This window comes from Ylistrum balloti, unplaced genomic scaffold (assembly GCF_031769215.1).
Source record: "Ylistrum balloti isolate Yb309-2 unplaced genomic scaffold, AGI_CSIRO_Ybal_v1 Utg370586, whole genome shotgun sequence".
Taxonomy (NCBI): domain Eukaryota; kingdom Metazoa; phylum Mollusca; class Bivalvia; order Pectinida; family Pectinidae; genus Ylistrum; species Ylistrum balloti.
The window spans coordinates 76,452-100,407 of record NW_026782364.1 but is presented as its reverse complement, the minus strand read 5'-3'; the positions used below and the strand labels follow the sequence as shown (position 1 = coordinate 100,407).

General features: G+C 35.2%; 1 protein-coding gene across 1 annotated transcript; it reads right to left on the bottom strand.

The window, feature by feature from the left end:
- Positions 1–809: 809 nt before the first annotated feature.
- LOC132556722 (protein OSCP1-like) lies at positions 810–23,889 on the bottom strand. The gene is made up of 10 exons (XM_060221164.1): positions 23,732–23,889; positions 18,892–19,046; positions 15,850–16,017; positions 12,280–12,360; positions 11,677–11,780; positions 3,181–3,306; positions 2,758–2,833; positions 2,312–2,439; positions 1,697–1,769; positions 810–1,092 (listed from the first exon to the last, which is right to left on the bottom strand). The coding sequence occupies exons 1-10, from the start codon at positions 23,841–23,843 to the stop codon at positions 991–993; spliced, it is 1,125 nt and encodes a 374-aa protein (XP_060077147.1). The 5' UTR covers positions 23,844–23,889; the 3' UTR covers positions 810–990.
- Between the last annotated feature and the right edge of the window lie 67 nt (positions 23,890–23,956).

The window sequence follows — 23,956 nt, the reverse complement described above, 5'->3', positions numbered from 1 at the left end:
GAATATGGCACTACTCACACATCAAAACAACAAAACTCATCATGATTAGTCAGTGATTCTACTGTTTGTCTAGCAGTGCTGAAGCTAAACTGTGCTACTACATGTATAGCAGCTATTCACATGTACTAATTTTACAGAATGATCTTTAAATAATATTTAGAATCAAAATTCAGCATTTATATACGTCAAAATCATCAGAATGTGACTGTTAAGGATAGCAAACATCATTAGAATGTGACTGTTAAGGATAGCAAACATCATTAGAATGTGACTGTTAAGGATAGCAAACATCATTAGAATGTGACTGTTAAGGATAGCAAACATCATTAGAATGTGACTGTTAAGGATAGCAAACATCATTAGAATGCTTAATAAGAAAAAAACTTGCTCTTACCAATTTCAATGAATCACATGTTCCTATATATTTTTTGGTGGATGATTTATTCAAAGACATGATAGCTTGCTTCGCCATTAAACATTAACATCTTCTAGTAGTGCCACAATCAAAGATAATCTCAGGGAAGTTATTGAACACAAAACATCAGGTATCTAGACCAACAGTAATAGATAGGTCTGTAACTTTAATGTTTTTTTTTTCTAAATTGTTAGAAGGTTCAATACTGTCATAAAAAGAAATGCGAACATGTTTCAGAGTTCTAAACAAGTACATACATAATTTAGTTACACTGAAATACAGTTAATACACATGCACTGTATTAAGACCTTTATATTTAACAAACCATTTTGGGAAATAATTCCCTGAAACAATGTGAATTAAACCAACATTTTTAAACATTTCAAATGTCATACAATAATTACATCTTAATCAAAATACACTAAAATTTGGTTTTACATTTGACCAATAGCAACTGTTACCAAATAACAGTTAAATATTTCTAGATTTTTTATTCAAATACCAGGTATCCCACATATAACAGAGCAAGAGATGAAAGGTTTGTGAGATCAAAGAGAGGCACTATTGTGAGAGAGTTATGCACTGTCCATCAGGTCTAGCAGATCATCGTCATGAGATGCGCTCTCCTGGACATTGAGTTCACCCATTATTTTATTCAACTCTGCACCTCTCTGTTTCTGTAACAAAAACAATTATGACAGTAGTTTTGAAAAATTTCAATTATTTCAAAACATGAAAAATTATGTCAATGATACACATTGTTCCAAAGCAGCAGTCATCTCATACTTGGTAACAACCCATTAAAATGGGTTCTACCAGGTAGCACTGCCTCCCAATCTGTGAAGATCTTGATAAGGCCAATATGATGTGAACTTAATGAAATCCTCTGATTTGGCTATACTGAGTACAGCATCAGTAAACTGCATGTTTTATGTACTTAAACCATTATTCTTTATTCCATTATCTTTTGATTGAAGGTGAGTATAAATACATTTAATACCATACTATCTGAAACAAGCCCAGGGGGCCAATACATAACCTCTGACTCAAAGTAGGGGCTAGGAATTTTATATGACAACATGTAGCATAATTTGTCGGTAATTCAATCTTCTGAACACCAATAGATATTTGTTGGCTTATTACCAGATATGGGGTTTTGTCAAAGAAATGCAGTAAGTAAAATATTAAAACTTAACAATATTTGATATAGATACACAAAGTACAAGAAAAGTATATATATGAAGGGAGACCCATGCAACCAAAAATGAAATGTTAACAAACCTTAGAGGCATCAATTTTAACCACTTTGGATTCAGCCATTTCTATAGGTTTCATGGCAGCCATAGCCGCATCACTAGGAAACAAAAACAAAACATATTTAAATAAAATACATCCAAGGTGAAAGAAGTTTTTAAGCATAATACCTGTTATGAGAGTACAGATATATATAGCATAACCAAATGGAATTTTAGGAACGATGTTTACATAAGATCATAAGACCACATAAGTTATCCTTACTGTAATAAACAGATGTGTTTATCAATATGTTGACATCTGCTTCATCAATGTAGGACTCAATGTGTTTGTCATTATTAGGTACACATACTATTTGATATTGTCTTATTTTTTATTGTTTTTTAACACAATAATCATCTATGGAAACATACTGTTTAAATAACACAAATATATACATGTAGAGTATGATGTATCATATGAAACTGGGCTACTCGCATCTTGGGTATATACTCATCAAACTGGAGGAAATGTTTCCTCAAACACAGATGTACAACATGTGATTAATTTACCAATAAGCATCGAGTACTGGAATTTTTTGATACAATGTATCACAATGATATGTAAAACAACAGAACAACATCTGTAACATTGGCAACTTACTCCTCCTCTTTGTCATTATTAAACAGATTAAGTCGAATCTCTTGCTTGGAGGCTGATTTTCTGCCTCCAATAAGGGTGCTGAGGAGATCTAGCTGAGCTTTGGCTAAAGGATCAGGGGTGTTGGATTCCTGTGAACACAACATGAGGTCAAATGTAAACTAATCTGTAACAGATTACATGTGATCACTATTACACTACAAACACATTAACCAGCATTATTGATGTTTAACCAGTGTCCCTGACACATCAGATATAAATGCCTACAACTGCCAATTAAGATCTATATGCTTTGTACTATGACATGACGTCACCAACAAATAGATAGACTTTCTGGTTCACTGTTTTGTACGGTGACAGGATGAGCCCAACTGAAGACTTACAATATCAGTGACTAAATGAGCCTTGTGTTTTGTAAAATAAGATGATGTCACCAATAGAATACTTACAATATCAGATACTACATTGGTCTGTTGTCTTGGTGCCCCTGAACTCATTGTTTCCACTGTTCTTACCACACTGTACCTAAACATCAAAACCGATCTTTGATCATATTTCATGTTTACATCTTTCATGTCATCAGTAAGGTACATACACTTTGGATATTGAAATTGATGTTCTAAGATGGTTATGTGGAGACAAATTATAAAAGTTTCATTCAAAGTATAACATATTTCAGATCAATGTGTCCCAATCTTTAATCAATAGCCTTGATGAGGCAATTATTGATGAGTTCTATTACTTGAACAAATATTTTTCAAAACTTCTTACCATCAGACAGCCATTTCTTCAGATTAATGAAAATAGAAAGCATCATGGTGCTATGTGCTTGAAAAATTGATATTGTAATATAGATTTGTTTTCTTCCTTACATATTTGTTCCTAATTTTGTGACCCGGCTCCCTTTGATGTCAAAGGACCCTTCCTGTAAAGCAGGAATAAAGTTTCCATTCACTGGGAAATGGCTGGTGTTAACAGAACCATTGGCTTCATAGCGTCTGAAAATAAACAAGTAACAATCAGCTATGTTATCACTAAATAGATGTTACAGGTAACACACTGTATCCCTGATTCCATTACATATCTATGGTCCCTTTTCCTAACATTTTAGAAAGGTAAATGTTGTTTGATGAGACAATGACAAGGCTGTAATACTTTTTCTTAATACCTGCTGTCTCACATATGATTTACCTGTGATATTTGAATTATTCCCTTTTTTTTGTTTTTTTTTGTTTTGTTGTATGTATCATTAAGTGATACATAAAATACCATTGATTAATTTTAATCATCCCAAACTGTACAATGAAGCTTGTCTTCAACTCAGGAAGATCTGTCTAAATTCGATCTTGACCAATGATAACAGGTGATCATGCATGTGTAACAGAGGTCATCATTTATTTTAATGCCTCCAGGATTCAAACCTGCACTCCTGGCTTAAGAAAGTTCTCTCTAACTCAGCAGTATATTGCAGTAAATATGTTAGCATGGTAACACATATCTACCTATAATCATACAAAACTCAATTGTCTTTTCCAAGGAAAGGTACCTTATACATAAAATATGTCCCTAACAATACCTCTTGTATCAAATATGTCCCTAATGATACCGCTTGTATCAAATATGTCCCTAATGATACCTCATACATCAAATATGTCCCTAACAATACCTCTTGTATCAAATATGTCCCTAATGATACCTCTTGTATCAAATATGTCCCTAATGATACCTCTTGTATCAAATATGTCCCTAATGATACCTCTTGTATCAAATATGTCCCTAACAATACCTCTTGTATCAAATATGTCCCTAACAATACCTCTTGTATCAAATATGTCCCTAATGATACCTCTTGTATCAAATATGTCCCTAATGATACCTCTTGTATCAAATATGTCCCTAATGATACCTCTTGTATCAAATATGTCCCTAATGATACCTCATTCATCAAATATGTCCCTAATTATACCTCTTGTATCAAATATGTCCCTAATGATACCTCTTGTATCAAATATGTCCCTAATGATACCGCTTGTATCAAATATGTCCCTAATGATACCTCTTGTATCAAATATGTCCCTAATGATACCTCTTGTATCAAATATGTCCCTAATGATACCTCTTGTATCAAATATGTCCCTAATGATACCGCTTGTATCAAATATGTCCCTAATGATACCTCTTGTATCAAATATGTCCCTAATGATACCTCTTGTATCAAATATGTCCCTAATGGTACCTCATACATCAAATATGTCCCTAATGATACCTCATACATCAAATATGTCCCTAACAATACCTCTTGTATCAAATATGTCCCTAATGATACCTCTTGTATCAAATATGTCCCTAATGATACCTCTTGTATCAAATATGTCCCTAATGATACCTCTTGTATCAAATATGTCCCTAATGATACCTCTTGTATCAAATATGTCCCTAATGATACCTCTTGTATCAAATATGTCCCTAATGATACCTCTTGTATCAAATATGTCCCTAATGATACCTCATACATCAAATATGTCCCTAATGATACCTCTTGTATCAAATATGTCCCTAACAATACCTCTTGTATCAAATATGTCCCTAATGATACCTCTTGTATCAAATATGTCCCTAATGATACCTCTTGTATCAAATATGTCCCTAACAATACCTCTTGTATCAAATATGTCCCTAATGGTACCTCATACATCAAATATGTCCCTAATGATACCTCTTGTATCAAATATGTCCCTAATGGTACCTCATACATCAAATATGTCCCTAATGATACCTCATACATCAAATATGTCCCTAATGATACCTCTTGTATCAAATATGTCCCTAATGATACCTCTTGTATCAAATATGTCCCTAACAATACCTCTTGTATCAAATATGTCCCTAATGATACCTCTTGTATCAAATATGTCCCTAATGATACCTCATACATCAAATATGTCCCTAATGATACCTCATACATCAAATATGTCCCTAATGATACCTCACACATCAAATATGTCCCTAATGATACCTCTTGTACAAATATGTCCCTAATGAATACCTCTTGTATCAAATATGTCCCTAATGGATACCTCACATATCAAATATGTCACAATCAAATATGGATACCTCACACATCAAATATGTCCCTAAGGGATACCTCTTGTATCAAATATGTCCCTAAGGGATACCTCACACCCTAATGATACCTCATCAAATATGTCCCTAAGGTATACCTCATCACACATAACATATGTCCAAGGGATACCTCTTACATCAAATATGTCCCTAATGATACCTCTTGTATCAAATATGTCCCTAACAATACCTCTTGTATCAAATATGTCCCTAATGATATATATGCCCCTAATGTCCTGTATCAAATATACCTCCATATCAACATAATGTCAAGAGAGATACCTCATACACATAACGTCCCAAGGGATACCTCAAACACATAACGTCCCAAGGGATACCTCATACACATAATGTCCTAAGGGATACCTCACACACATAATGTCCTAAGGGATACCTCATACACATAACATCCTAAGGGATACCTCATACACATAATGTCCTAAGGGATACCTCACACACATAACATTCCAAGGGATACCTCACACACATTAAGTCCCAAGGGATAATTCACACACGTAACATCCCAAGGGATACCTCATACACATAAGGTCCCAAGAGGTACCTCATACACATAACATCCCAAGGGATACCTCATACACATAACATCCCAAGGGATACCTCACACAAATAATGTCGCAAGAGGTACCTCATACACATAATGTCCCAAGAGGTACCTCATACACATAATGTCCCAAGAGATACCTCACACACATAACATCCCAAGGGATACCTCATACACATGATGTACCAAGGGATACCTCACACACATAACATCCCAAGGGATACCTCACACACATAACGTCCCAAGAGGTACCTCGCACACATAACGTCCCAAGAGATACCTCATGCACATAACGTCCCAAGGGATACCTCATACACATAACATCCCAAGAGGTACCTCACACACATAACGTCCCAAGAGGTACCTCGCACACATAACGTCCCAAGAGATACCTCATGCACATAACGTCCCAAGGGATACCTCATACACATAACATCCCAAGGGATACCTCATACACATAATGTCCTATGGGATACCTCACACACATAACATTCCAAGGGATACCTCATACATATAAATATCCCAAGGGATACCTCATACACATAACGTCCCAAGAGGTACCTCGCACACATAATGTACCAAGAAGTACCCCATTCCCATTAAGATAATGTCAAGAGAGATACCTCACACATATAATGTAACAAGGGATTCCTCATAGACATATGTTTAACTGTTTCAAAAGGAGCAGTGTTTTAAAATATTTATCAATATTATGATTTCCATATCTACTCTGCCTTAGAGAAAATGGATCATAACTCATAATGAACCAGAATTTTAGCACAAAAATGACATATACTCTATATATTCTACAACTCATAACATTTTTCTGGAAAACAATGCAATAATTCTTTATGTTTGCCTAAGTATTACACAACTTAGCAGAATTAAGAACCAACTACTATAATCATGGTGTTCCTAAATCGCCTGGTTAAATTCTAGTCACAAAAACAAGGCGTTAAATTCAGTCACTTCCTCAAACTAATTACCTGTCTATACATGACTAATGGATAATTAGACAACACAGATCAATATCATACCCAAACCATCAGAACTGTCGCAGATCTCTATCAGTAGTTGTCTTCTAAATGTTTAGTAGTACAGTACTGTAAAGTATTTTTTAAGTGTTATTTAAATTTTTATTTGTGTGAATTTTCTATGGTTATGTAATAAAACATAATCATTTAAACACCTTTTCATTAGTTCAAATACATTTGTCCCTGAGTGCTGGTAATTACCAGTTAATACAACTGTGTTTGAGCAATATCAAACATGGTCATTTACTTTTCTGTTGACTATGTACTATTGAAAGACATCTGATATCTGTATTATATAATATATAATTGTTTTATTTCTCAAGGCCAATTTTTTGTGGTTGTTTCAGTTTGGCTTATTTCATGATGATTAAATTTCTATCATTGGTGTCCATGAATACAGGTAGGTGACATGTACATTTCCAAGGACTTCTATTCACTGTAAGCATGTTTACTTATATCATAATTTTACACTTACTTCAATGACTGCAAATATAGTCAAATTAAAATTACAATGAATATCACCAACTATATATAGAAACTCTTTGGGTAAGATGACCTAAAAACCAAAAAAAGTAAATAAGAAAGTGTCTTGGCTATATATATATATAAATATCAAACTAAATATGATATCATATGTTATTGGCAGAGAGCTGGTTATCAGGTTATAGTAAATCACTTATTAAATTTCTATTGGATGTGACTGAAGTCAGTCATAACCTGTTAACTCCATCTATATACACATTATTTTCATTGATTTATGTAACAAAGACATTCATTCATCTAATTCTTATGTACTGAACAGAGGTACACAATTCTATAATGATGATGGTGATGATGAGATAAAAGTGCACACCTATACCAAAGCCTCTTATGGATCTTGCCATGTCTGCAGTAATGAAAATGAAAGTCCTTGTGATATTATCCATTTGATGAGGCCAGGAACCATTGATCAATAGCATTATCAAGGTATAATGGCTGAACAAGGATGTGCCAGACTATTACTACCTGATTGATCGTGTCCTCATTAGGCTTTTTACAACAATACAGTCATTCAGATTGTATCAGAGAAGTCAACAATGTTACTTGAGACTACAAAAGGTATGATAAAAGATAAAAAAATCCTGGCACATTCTAGTTATTGATCAGACTCTTATATCAACAACCATCATTTTCACAACTGAGTTATCATCAGGACATAAGAGATATTAATGCATACTGCCTACCACAATTTTTGTTCTGTATCATTAATTAATTATCATATATATATTATACAATTATTATTAATTATTATCATTTCTCTCATTTCAAACTTCTTTCAAACAGCTATATAACAGACAATGAATATCAAATCATCTGTATCTTAGAAATCTACGTGGCATGGTTAATACGTTCTAGGTCATAACAAGGTTAAAAACAGCAGAAATAGCACATCCTTTACTGGTCAAACATAAGGTCCTCTACCAGTTACTACAACATCCCCTACTGGTCATCATTAGGTACCCTACCAGTTACTACAACATTCCCTACTGGTCAACATAAGGTCCCCTACCAGTTACTACAACATTCCCTACTGGTCAACATAAGGTCCCCTACCAGTTACTACAACATTCCCTATTGGTCAACATAAGGTCCCCTACCAGTTACTACAATATCCCCTACTGGTCATCATAAGGTCCCCTACCAGTTACTACAACATTCCCTACTGGTCAACATATGGTCCTCTACCAGTTACTACAACATTCCCTACTGGTCAACATAAGGTCCCTACCAGTTACTACAACATCCCCTACTGGTCATCATTAGGTACCCTACCAGTTACTACAACATCCCCTACTGGTCATCATTAGGTACCCTACCAGTTACTACAACATTCCCTACTGGTCAACATAAGGTCCCCTACCAGTTACTACAACATTCCCTACAGGTCAACATAAGGTCCCTACCAGTTACTACAACATCCCCAACTGGTCATCATTAGGTACCCTACCAGTTACTACAACATCCCCTACTGGTCATCATAAGGTACCCTACCAGTTACTACAACATCCCCAACTGGTCATCATTAGGTACCCTACCAGTTACTACAACATCCCCTACTGGTCATCATTAGGTACCCTACCAGTTACTACAACATTCCCTACTGGTCATCATTAGGTACCCTACCAGTTACTACAACATTCCCTATTGGTCAACATAAGGTCCCCTACCAGTTACTACAACATTCCCTACTGGTGAACATAAGGTTCCCTACCAGTTACTACAACATCCCCTACTGGTCATCATTAGGTACCCTACCAGTTACTACAACATTCCCTACTGGTCAACATAAGGTCCCCTACCAGTTACTACAACATTCCCTACTGGTCAACATAAGGTCCCTACCAGTTACTACAACATCCCCAACTGGTCATTATTAGGTACCCTACCAGTTACTACAACATTCCCTACTGGTCAACATAAGGTTCCCTACCAGTTACTACAACATTCCCTACTGGTCAACATAAGGTCCCCTACCAGTTACTACAACATTCCCTACTGGTGAACATAAGGTTCCCTACCAGTTACTACAACATCCCCAACTGGTCATCATTAGGTACCCTACCAGTTACTACAACATTCCCTACTGGTCAACATAAGGTCCCCTACCAGTTACTACAACATTCCCTACTGGTCAACATAAGGTTCCCTACCAGTTACTACAACATTCCCTACTGGTCAACATAAGGTCCCCTACTAGTTACCATCACATCCCCTACTGGTCAACATAAGGTCCCCTACTAGTTACTATAACATCCCCTACTGGTCATCATTAAGTACCCTATCAGTTACTATCACATCCCCTACTGGTCAACATAAGGTTCCCTAACAGTTACTAAAACAGCCCCTACTGTTCAAACATTAGGTCATCTACTAGTTACTTTAACATTCCCTACTGGTCAACATAAGGTCCCCTACCAGTTACTACAACATTCCCTACTGGTCAACATAAGGTTCCCTACCAGTTACTACAACATTCCCTACTGGTCAACATAAGGTCCCCTACTAGTTACCATCACATCCCCTACTGGTCAACATAAGGTCCCCTACTAGTTACTATAACATCCCCTACTGGTCATCATTAAGTACCCTATCAGTTACTATCACATCCCCTACTGGTCAACATAAGGTTCCCTAACAGTTACTAAAACAGCCCCTACTGTTCAAACATTAGGTCATCTACTAGTTACTTTAACATTCCCTACTGGTCAACATAAGGTCCCCTACCAGTTACTACAACATTCCCTACTGGTCAACATAAGGTTCCCTACCAGTTACTACAACATTCCCTACTGGTCAACATAAGGTCCCCTACTAGTTACCATCACATCCCCTACTGGTCAACATAAGGTCCCCTACTAGTTACTATAACATCCCCTACTGGTCATCATTAAGTACCCTATCAGTTACTATCACATCCCCTACTGGTCAACATAAGGTTCCCTAACAGTTACTAAAACAGCCCCTACTGTTCAAACATTAGGTCATCTACTAGTTACTTTAACATCCCATACTGGTAAACATAAGGTACCCTACTAGTTACTATCACATCCCCTACTGGTCAACGTAAGGTCCCCTACCAGTTACTGTCACATCCCCTACTGGTCAACATAAGGTCCCCTACCAGTTACTGTCACATCCCCTACTGGTCAACATAAGGTCCCCTACCAGTTACTGTCACATCCCTTACCAATTATAATCAGGTTCTCTTCCAGCTACCATCACATCCCCTACCAGTCACTGTCACATTCCAGACCAGTTACCATCAAGTTCCCCACCAGTTACATTCAGGTCCCCTTCCAATCACCATCATATTATCAACCAGGTACTGTTACATCCCCTACCAGTTACTATCAGGTCCTCTACCAGTTACCATCAGGTTCCCCACCAGTTACATTCAGGTCCCCTTCCAATCACCATCATATTATCAACCAGTTACTGTCATATTGCTACCAGTTACTATCAGGTTCCTACCAGTTACTGTCACATCCCCTTCCAGTTACCATCTGGTCCCTTCCAGCTGACGTCACATCCCCTACCAGTTACCATCAGGTCCCTACCAGTTACTGTCACATCCCCTACCAGTTACCATCAGGTCCCTACCAGGTACTGTTACATCCCCTACCAGTTACCATAAGGTCCCTTACCAGTTAATGTCACATCCCCTAACAGTTACCATCAGGTCCCTACCAGTTACAGTCAGGTTACCTACCAGTTACCATCACATCCCCTACCAGTTACCATCAGGTCCCTACCAGTTACTGTTGCATCCCCCTACCAGTTACCATAAGGTCCCTTACCAGTTACTGTCACATCCCCCACCAGTTACCATCAGGTCCCTACCAGTTACTGTCACATCCCCTACCAGTTACCATCAAGTTACCTACCAGTTACCGTCACATCCCCTACCAGTTACCATCAGGTCCCTACCAGTTACTGTTGCATCCCCTACTAGTTACCATCAGGTTCCCTACCAGTCATCATCACCAACCAGTTATCATTTTTGTCTCCTGCCAGTTACCATCAGGTACCCAATCAGTTATTGTCACATCCCCTGCTAACATCATACCTCCTACTAATCATGATCTTGACCCCTATAAGTTCAAACTCACCTTATAACACCAGGAGATTCTGTTCCATATGGTAATGTTCCACTGGTCGGTAATACAAATCTACCATTACTACTCTGTACTTTTTCTTTTAAGAATATAGATACCTGTTTACAAGATCAAAATACGCTTGTTAAGATTTTTTGAAGTGGAACTGATCTCATTTAATCTGATCAATATTTAAAATATTGATGAGAAATTAATTAAAAACATTGGAAGAATGCCAGCTGACTTGTCTGCTGCAGGGATACATTTAAAAAAAGAAGGATAAGTTATTTTTTCACTACATACAAAGTGCTGCACTTTGATTCTCATAATTTCATCTACAGAACACCAGAGATCTTTATTATTAGGAAGAGCATTTTAACTTTCCCAATTCTGTTAAATAGTCTTAATACTGAAGAAGCATATTGATCAATGAAATACTATTTTAATGAATAGCTGTATAATGTAATTAACTTGGCTGATATTGTGATCAATATTTAATCCTACCTGCTTAGACTTTATATCCAACATTTGAAACAGAAAAAAATCACTTGACCTGAGAATCATTGTATTAATTAACTGAACTGAAAGTTTTTACAGTAATAAAATAAAGCAACTTACTCTTATATGCATGTCTTGGAAGAAGTTTAAGAGTGTTTGGCGTATAAGCTGGAACTCTCCCAGTGACAGAGACCCAAATGTCTGTAAAATGAAGTAAATATCTTTCATAAGTATAAGTTTACTGACATAGCACACAACCTGCATGTATACATCTTGTAATGATCTCATTGGTAAATATGAAGTTGGATATGTTTGGTGCTTGATAAGAGTATACATTTTGGTTCTGTTGTTGCTTATGTTGTTTTCCTTTGAATTTCATGGTGTGTGCTGTCGTAAATCTTTGTTTTGTTCATATTTTTCAAGTTTTATTCAATTTGAGTTTGGATTATGATTTTCTTGACATGTTAGTAGTATTTGATTTGTCATTTTTATAGCACTACCAGTATATATACGTTGTAGCCAACCACCGGTGTGTGTACATGAACTTTACAGCACATTGTGTGTATGTGTACTTTATAGCCTATCATCTGTAAGTGTACGTTGAAACTTATTACCTGTATGTATACCTTATGTCATATCACCGCTTTGTGTACGTTAAAACTTATCACCTGTATGTATACCTTATGTCATATTACCGCTTTGTGTACGTTAAAACTTATCACCTGTATGTGTATGTTAAAACTTATCACCTGTATGTGTATGTTACAACTTATCACCTGTATGTGTATGTTAAAACTTATCACCTGTATGTGTATGTTAAAACTTATCACCTGTATGTGTATGTTAAATCTTATCACCTGTATGTGTATGTTAAAACTTATCACCTGTATGTGTATGTTAAATCTTATCACCTGTATGTGTATGTTAAAACTTATCACCTGTATGTGTATGTTAAAACTTATCACCTGTATGTGTATGTTAAAACTTATCACCTGTATGTGTATGTTAAATCTTATCACCTGTATGTGTATGTTAAAACTTATCACCTGTATGCGTATGTTAAAACTTATCACCTGTATGTGTAAAACTTATCACCTGTATGTGTATGTTAAAACTTATCACCTGTTTGTGTATGTTAAAACTTATCACCTGGTTGTGTACGTTAAAACTGATCACCTGTATGTGTATGTTACTACCAATGAAGGGAAGGTGTGAACGACACACTTACTATAGTATTGAACAAAGTATTGATACTATTGTATTGAAGTATTCAAATAATCGAGTCAAGTATACAACGACCTCTGTGATTGGTCGGGGGCGGAGTTTAGACAACCTGAATAGTTGATCTGACACCCAATTTGTTCCGGTAGGCGGAGTTAATGTACACTATCAGTTACATAACAATTACTAAGTAATCACTGGAAAAATGTCCGACGACGGCAACAGTACGCAAAATTTTCTTTGACAAAATTATGTCCGATACGAACGATATGGGGAATCCTGTTTTTGTACAAGGCGATGTGGTTGTGATGGATAATTGTGGATTCCATCACCATAGACAGGGAGAGCGCATTTTAAGAAATATGCTGAAAGAATATGGCGTGTCCCTGGTTTTTCAGCCGCCTTATTCCCCGGAATACAACGTAACTGAATATGTATTCAATGTCATGAGACAGAGGCTTCGGGCAAATACCCGACTTGTGTCAGAATTTCTGGAACTTGCAGTAGTAAATGCTCTAGATATTCCGCCCAACCAACTTCAAAGTTTTTTCACATGTTGCGGATATGTATAATTTTCGATGGAAAGATAAAAAATAAAATAAAAAATATATGGGACCACAGAATTCCTTTATTTTTTAATGCAGTATAAATTATCGGCATATATCAGGAGGTCCCAGGTAATTCGTAATTCTTTGCTACATATAATAGAGCTTGGGCTTAAACCGAAATATTTTGAGCCAACCCTACCCCCCCCCCTTTCAAAAAAATAAATAAATAAATAAAACTAGTACAGAATGACTATATGACTATATTCACTGTTAAGATGTTATGAATTCTCCGGTCCCAGTGATCTAACCTGTTGATATATATTTTGTACGTAAATTAGTTTAGTACTGAGTAACTTTCGTTTTCTCGTTGTACCATCGATGGAAAAGCAAGGTATCATTGGGTGTAGAACGAAACAAATGGGACAACCCAATTAGGTCTGATCTGAAGCCACCTGTGACTTGGACTCTTCCAATTAACCTCTCGCGACAGTCGAGTGTTTGTAAAATGCCGATGTCTGCACAGTATTTTTTCACCTGGCTCCACCCACAATCGATCTAGACTTGGCTCTGCCAATCAGAGAGCTTGTTGCATAAATTTAAGGAATTCGATTGGTGAAGTACTTCAGTACAATACTATCAATACTTTGTTCAGTACTACAGTACTTGAAACGTTCACACCTTCCCTTCATCGGTAGTAAAACTAATCACCTGTATGTGTATGTTAAAACTTATCACCTGTATGTGTATGTTAAAACTTATCATGTGTTTGTGTACGTTAAAACTTATCACCTGTATGTGTATGTTAAAACTTATCACCTGTATGTGTATGTTAAAACTTATAACCTGTATGTGTATGTTAAGACTTATCATGTGTTTGTGTACGTTAAAACTTATCACCTGTATGTGTATTTTAAAACTTATCACCTGTATATCACCTGTACGTGTATGTTAAAACTTATCACCTGTATGTGTATGTTAAAACTTATCACCTGTATGTGTATGTTAAAACTTATCATGTGTTTGTGTACGTTAAAACTTATCACCTGTATGTGTATGTTAAAACTTATCACCTGTATGTGTATGTTAAAACTTATAACCTGTATGTGTATGTTAAGACTTATCATGTGTTTGTGTACGTTAAAACTTATCACCTGTATGTGTATTTTAAAACTTATCACCTGTATATCACCTGTACATGTATGTTAAAACTTATCATCTGTATGTGTATGTTTAAACCTATCACTTGTATGTATACCTTATATCATATCACCTGTATGTGTACACACTCGTACACATGGAAGTAAGTAATGGGACCATATGATTACCACATAATACTCTCTACTTTATAACATACTTTCCATCCATGTTAGTGTGGTTTGAGGTTGTGTGTTGGTGTAGGTTAATGATGTGAGGGAATTGGTGTGATCTGAGGTCGTGTGTTTATGTGGTGTTAGAGTGGTTACAGGTTGTGTGTTATGGTGTTGGTGTCGTTGTGGTGTTGGTGTTGTTTGAGGTTGTGTGTTGTAGTTGTAGTATGAGGTTGTGTGTTGTTGTGGTCTTGATGTAGTCTAAGGTTGTGTTTTGGTGTTTGTGAGGTCAGAGGATGTAATGGTATGGCATTGGTGCAGTTTAAGATTGTGCTTTAGCTAAATATCATATTGAGGTTGAGTGCAGGTGTATAGGTGGATGAGGACTGAGCTAATATGAAAACTAACAAAGAAGAATAAAGCTAGTAAATTCTATCCATCTGATGTACAATGTATTCTTAAGACCAGTGGATAGGCACAGTCAAGACCTGAGGGTGCCTTGAGAGTGATCACACCAGCAAGATGAAGTGAGATTGAATTCGAAGAGATTTGGGTTCCAGAGCACATCTGTGGTTCGGAGTTAAATTTGAGGAGTGAAGTGTGAAGAATATTACCTCTATAAGAAGCCGGTAGACATAGTCCACTTGTTGTTGTACATGAGGAGCACCATCCAGCAGGCCCTTTATTGCATCTATGTGGTTGAGGGTGGCAAGGATTATGTCTTTGGGGCGCAGACTAAGAGACACTTGAAATTTAAATGCCATTGTCATCAAGTCATAAAGCTGGAAAAAAAATACAGAATCTTAAAAAGAGTTTATTATCTCTGAAAATATGTAAAAATTATGAGGCTATACGATAAATGACTGCATGATTGTTTTGTTCAAATAGCCTACAGTGTACGTTAGGACTCAACCCACTCAATCAGGACAACAACACTGTAGCTCTGCTTAAACAATGCAATCTAATACATTCATTTTGTAAAATGAGAATTTCACATATAAAAAGTGATCGAAGAACAGATATAAAACAGACAAAACATCAAATCTATCATGTGATAATGTTCTTAAATTTCTTTATCATCATTAATTTTTCATTTGAGCGAGACAATATGAAAAATCTAAACACTTGATTCATATATTCACCTATCAAATTCATGTCAAACCTTATGTGCATTGATTTTATACACGAATATTTACATGTTTTGATTTCCAGTATACTCGTGAGTATCAACAGGTCAGGTTAATCACAGGAGTCACAAGTCATTATTGACCACTGTGTATTGGATGAAGGAATTCAGGCTATTACTGATTGACTTTCTGCTCTGTAGTACAGAACATATTGATTACTATAAAGGCCACAGTCTACACATTAGCATCGTCATTTTTTAAAGCTTACTGTTTATTTTCCAATATATGTACATCAATTTCATTTACTGATCTGATTTTCACATCAAAGCTCTTCAAAACAGTGATTTCCATTTCCAGATTATTGTGAAATTAAACAGCAACATAAAAAGCCTTTCATTAATGACTCTCACACAGAAAGTAGTTGCTCTTCCTTAAACAACACACTGGTAAACAAAAACATGTTGACTACAGTCCCAACTTGACAGCTAAATGAAAAATGGCCGAATATACAGGAAGCCAATATGAAGCAATTGCTCCACCCTCAAACAAGAAGTAGAAACAGCTGAATTGTTCTACCTTCAATGGATTCAGACCATTTATGTACTGTATCAAAACTCTAATTTTCTACTACTTTTGAGTATCATCAATCATTCAGGTATGAAATGGGTACAACTATCAACATCAAGATTAAAATTATTTAACATGTATATCCACTATTTTGATATTGCCATAATCTGGGAACAATGATTTTCTGAACTTATCCACAACAATATATGTCATTGTCAGCTTAACTTTCAATCAGATTTTATCAAAACATTTCCATAGGGTTAAGTACCTCACACCAGAAACAACCGGGTTTTGAAGGTAGCTGATTGCTATATACTGACAGTTATTGCTGGGTAGAATGCACATTGTAGGTGATTGAAAAAATGTTTACATTAGCCTTAACGATCATCTGAGTATAGAGACCTATATATGATATAGACTTAATGGGCCTGAATGACTCACTTAAAGCAGACTTTGTCAGACAATAACGTCAATACATATGCAAATTTGAAATACTATTCCTAAAGCATGCTACCACATAAATACCATGACCCATGCCATTGTTTGCTGAAAGGAAGAATTGTAAATTCTCAAAATATTTGACCCTAATGACATTGAGAGTGGGTCATGGTCAATCATTTTAATAAATTTGGTAGCCCTTCATCCAATGATGTTACAAACCTATATCAATAGACTGGATCTTTTGGTTATAAAGAAGAAGCTTTCCGAAGATTTTAACATGTTTGATCAAACACTGTGTCCTTAACAATGTGTCACAGTCATTCATTCAAACAAACTGAATATAGGCACCCTGGGACTTGGTAACAGGTGACCTAAGAAAACCTAGGAACTTTTTTATTCAAGATTTAATAGTTGAAAATGTTCAGTACATATAATATGGCACGATTGTCTATAATCCCACTACTAATAAAAAAACAGCAAATCATACTAATAGGTAAATTATAGACTATCATGTTACTTTTTTAAAACTCCATAGTAACCAATTAAATTTTGGATAATTGTTTTAACCTCATATATTTGACAGTGATCTGAAATAAAAATATTTAGAGACTTAATGCTTTGATAGAAAAATACTAAGGGATTTCTTTTTATAATCATAAAGAAAGGTTAGCTGACTGTATCGCAATTTTCACTAACAGATTCATTTTTTCCAAAATCAAGAAACAAATAAAAATTGAATATACCAGCAAACATTCCACAAAATGTTATATCAAGTGTTTCACTTTTGGCTATACAAACAATTATATATAACACTGTATATAACCAGAGATCCCTGAGAGATCTAGGTATCCACCAACATTTCATCTTTATCTTTTCTTTAGAAGTGGGATATTTTATTTTCTTTTTTCCTCCGTTTTTGCACTAATGAAATTTGATAAAATCCTCCAAGAAATATTAAACTACCAAATCCAAGATGGCCATCAGTTCTCAACCATTTTCAGTTTTTCTGATCTGTCCCAAAATCAAAGAGGCACAACTATGAACTAAAGGAAATGTTTGTGTAAAATTTGAGATAGATCCATCCAGTATTCTCAAAACGTTGTGATAACAAACTTTCATTGCCAAAATAAAAAATGACCACTTATCAGCAAATTTTATTCTCTGATCAGTCCCAAAATCAAATGTACACAACAAGGGACCAAGGGGAACATATAAATGAAATTTAAGAAAGATCCCTCCTGCACTTTTCAAGAAAGAGCTATAACAAACTTCCAATATTAAAATCAAAGATGGCCACCTGGCAGCCATTTGTTCTGATCAATCCAAAAATCTAAGAATACAATTATGAACCAAGGGGAATATTGTTATGAAATTTGAGAAAGATTCATCCAATATTAAATGTATTACATAACAATAACAAAAATGTGTTGTCAAAATCCAAGATGGTTGCCTGTCTGCCTTTTTTCTCTAATCAGCAAACAAAAATAGTAAACTACAAAACTACATAAATACTTTACTTACTTTGTCCATACTGGCAGCATTTAGCCTCATAATGGATGCATGGGCCAATCGATCAAACACTGTCCTCATAGCTTTTTTGGAATACAGTGGCTGGGGCTTAAATAATTCCTCCATGAACCTCTTGTGATACATAGTTGCAATGATGTCATGTAAAACTGAAAAAGTCAAAGGAGAGATCCTTAAAATGATTATTATTTTATCTATTTATTTTTTGTTTTTTTTTGTTCCTTACTATTACTGGGAAAATCTAAATGGCAAAATATCACACCGTAAATAAGTATGGCAGCAGTATGTGATTGCAAGGATGCATACACAACAATGCACAAATAAGGTGACCACAACTGCCAATAACTAAATTCACATTACCTTAACTGTTTACAATCTAAAAGGGTTTGATGAAAGAGGTTTAGGGAGAGTGGTTAAGGAATCTTTCTCCTAAATCAAATTTAAAAGATAAACGATCCCAATGTTTACAAGATTTTCCTATTTTCCTATTTAGGTGGGGTTTGATGAAGGCTCGATTGGCAAACTTGTAAAATAGAAAGCATTCTCTTTCCTATCTATATATGTAGACTTAGATTTTTTTAAAAATATTAAGACATCATATTCAAAATATAAGGTTTATTAAAATCTTTCTTCCTTAAAGTTGGGATATTGTGCCATTCAATATTATGGGTGAAAAATTCTTCCTTCCACAATTGTTGTAAAATAAATGAAGTTTATAATGAATCCTTCCTTACCTAATACAATATAAAAAAATCTCGTTTTCTGGTCTTAAAGATAATCAATAGCAATTTGAGTGAATTGTCACCAAATGGTCTAGAGAAGTTATCTTTAAAATTCAAACACGATATCAACATACCCAGTTATGGGCATAGGTACCAAGGTTTGATTGTTATTTGCAGAAAAAACATCTCCATGAAGAAGCCCTTCATTCTCACAAACATCATATATATAGACATTCTCTGACAATCTGCACTTTTTAATTTTTCAAGATCAAGTAGAATGAAATTTGTATTCCTTGTACATTTAATCTGTAGTGACAACATTTCTCTGTTTTTACTGCTTGGTCGTGCATACAAAGTCTCACCCAGCTCTGACACTAATAATGTACAGCCAGCATAAAACTAACTACAGGTGATGATCAATACACACACCAATAATTATCCCTGTATCTACTATTGTATCCTCTTTGTGCTTGAATAGCATCTCAGATTATGTGATCTGAGTTAGACTAATGGAGTCTAGAAAACAGGACCATAGTACAGAGTATAACCTGTGTTTGTTTACATATAACACCGACAGGAAAGTAAAGGCATTCTATACATTACAGTGACACCATCTCTCTTATCAGTGCATACATAATTTATATTTAAGGAATATTTCACTATGCCTAGTACAATACTGTTCTATCATTTTTTAATTAAAGCTACAGAGATTGATTCAATCCACAAGAAAATAGTTTCTGTTCTTAAGTGCTTGAAGTTTCTTGAATGTTAATATAAAGATGTCAGTTGTCAACTCATGATACAGGATTTACAAAACACAACAGAATTAAATCAAAGGAATACAGTCACTAAAATATTTACAGTGAGAAATTGCAATCCACTGCTGTGTTGAAAGAAGTAAAAGGAAAATTTGCAAATAATTTGTATGCAAAATTCATTTATTTTGGGACCAAAAATAACCAAACACGGTTCATTAAATTTGTTTATTAGCTATAAAACTGAACTAGCCTACAATGACATCAAAAGATATCACTTGCATGTATTGCTGAAGTGAAAAAGTGACAGGAGTTTTGAACATTACTATCAGCTAAACTTCCAATCATCCTTTATTGGGTATGTTGTGGTGGTGTAATAGTTGAGCAGTTTCTTGGCTAGGCGATTTGGTGCTGTAGCTAGATTGTGAGTTCAAGGTCTGGACAGGGCATGAGTTGAAAATTGTCTTTCTTCATCAGTTGTGTTACAATATCCAAAATATCCGCTTTCTCATTGCAAGATCTTCTGTAAGAATGGAATGTACTCTTTCCTGTGAAATCCCAACTGCACTGGATATTTATCTCTATGTGCTTAAATTCTGCCACCCACCTCTTCACTGTAGCATATGAACATCATTCCCTAGTGTTGCTTCCCTATTAGTATGGATATCCTTAGATGCTAAACCTATATTTTGTAATATTGACTAAGTGTTCTTCCACTGATTTTGTCCATTTTACAGAAGTTACTTTCCTTGTTTACTTTAGAGTGCCACATCAGACTAGGTACACAGCCTTAAATAGTCAGGGAACAGCAGCGCTGAAAAAGGACATCCCTCCTTAACTTCTTCAATACAAGGCTCACAATTTATCAATCTGTCCTTGTAGTGTAATAGTTTGCACCCAGACAGAAGGTTTACATTCAAAAAGTCAAAGTCTTGATCATGAATAAGATTTTGGACTTGTAAACCAAAATGTTGGAATCAATTATTTGTTTTGGCTGAATAAATTTCTTGAGTTTGAGTCAAATCCTTGATGGAATGCAGGGTTTTAGGGATTTGATTTCAGTTAAGTGCAAAATGAAGACAGAGTTTGGCAATCTATGAACTTGAAAGATGATTTGCTGCATTTTTACATAAAAGCCTTTCCTTAGTGTTGTTCAAAAAGCTCTAAATGCAAGAGGAAGTCCTTGATTCAAGAATTGGCTAAGATATTTACATTTTAAATTTGCCTCTAACCTTTATACAGTGGACTTGTGATAATCTTATGATAAACCCGAAGCTGATAGTCCAAAAATCTAACAATCCAAACAGAAATTTTGGGAGCCAATTTCCACAAGTTAATTATACTCAGCAGTTCAGAAATTCCAATTTCGGTTCTTGAAATACCTTTTAGGGGTGGAATGGATTTTTTATAGTAATATTCCTGTATTAGTCCAGACTTTTTTGTTTCCACATGAAGAACATGTGCGGTGTTCAGTTGCCCATGCCACAGGTATATAGCATACAGCTATACGGTATATTTATAGTCATATGACCGTTGCCAGATTATCACCAGAGGCATTATCTGTGAAACTCATGTCATACAAGAAACATTCACGTAATTGTAAAGAAAATATGGAAGAGGAAGTCTTGAAAAGCACTTACAACATGACAATTTCTATAGAGAGAAATACTCTTGTTTGTATTTAATATGGTTTTGAATGATTGATATAAACAAAACTTGTTTGATCATGAGATGAAATAGAGAACAAATGTGAAAAATCCACTTGCTTGATATATTATAAATCATAAAAATACAAAGTGAATATGATTAATAATGATAGGGTTCAATACTTCCAGATAAAGATGGCACATACATAATGTCCGTTTTATCTGTAGTGATGCGTGAAATTGAATTAAGAGAAAATAACATATATGCTCATTTAAATTGATGAGTCTCTTGCATGTAGGGTATGTGTTCATTATACAATTACTGCATTTTCACATCTTAACAAACTTATTTGATTCTAAGAATAGAATAATCCCAAATGAACACAAGTTGTCTTATTCATCAGTAAATTTGATCTAGCATCAGAAATGATCAAAACACATGTAAATACAATGTATGCAGTGCATATCATATTCAGACATCATGGATGATCTGTTGTCTTTGTGTAAAACATCACTGTTGACATCTAGTAGACATTCAATAAATCATTCATGATGTTAATTGGACTTCATTGAACAACAAATTTCAATTTGGAAATTTTCATGTTTGTATTATTATTTATGATAATGAAACATAATCACACAATAAAATACATTATGAACACATGCATTTGTAACCCTAGTAAATACTCGCTGCAATTTACCACTCAACTAGAAAGATCTTCTCATTAGCACAATCGGTTGAATGTCAAACTAGGAATCCAGAGGTCCCGGGTTCAAATACTAGTGGAAGCATTGAAATAAATAATGACCTCTGTTACACATTCATAGTAAATACACATAGACATTCTGAAAATAACCAACAACATCTTTCTAAAGCCTAAACTGCTATGTAATCTAGGGAAATAACTCTGGTCAGGATCATCGCACAACAAACTTTCTATTGAGCCATACATAACCTTGGACCAAACAGGTATTCAAAAAAGGTGCAAAGCATCTCACAATCTGCTCTCTAGTCTGTCATTTGTTTCAGCCTTATTGCAACTGTCCCTGCCTCAATTGTGTGCATATCCCTTGACAACCGATCACAAAGTTATCAATTAATAGAAATCCCTTACCTAGGATATATATACCAATTGTAGGATTTCAATGGCTTGTTTTGCTGGTTCACTAAAGTTAGACTGAAGCAACTTTAAACATGTACTTTAAAATGTCTGTTGGGTAGGTATTGTTAACTGAATTGTAGAAGACTGTCATGCATACATATGTACCAATATCATACTGATCTTTCGTGATACCATATACTACCATGTGATATTAAAATGCCTTCTCCACATATACTATGTATAGACAACTACTGCAAAATATGGTGGAAATGGGGAAAATAAGTGGAAATACTTCCTTTACAACATTTAATTGCTTGAACACATATGCAGTATGTAAATAACATATCAAATGTACAAAGCTTGTATGACAATCTATGCACTGGGTCACTAAAAATTCGCGTTTCATATATGATAATTCTGACTCTAGTCTGTTCGATTAATCGAAAAATATATTTTTATCTGTTCAAGTACACACGTTCAAAAAACACCTGATTTTACACATGTCACAAGCCTTCCGATGGTAACTCATACCAGTAGGCCTACACGTTCGGATTTTCTGCGCCCGCTTTATCACTCTCAATGAATTTCATACCAATCAAGCGGCTTACCTTTCTTTGCTTTTTCATCAGCTATATTCTGAGCTCGTAATCGCTGATCCAATATGTAAATCATTTCCCCGCCTAGATTTATGAACAGTAAAGGTAACGTTTTAAATGACATCTTGCTTGTGTAGAAAAATCACTCTCTCTTTTACAATTCTACCGATCTGTCAGATCCCGTTTCGCCGTGACATGTTATTTAGAAGGTGAAGGTCATTGTTAGGTATAAGCGGA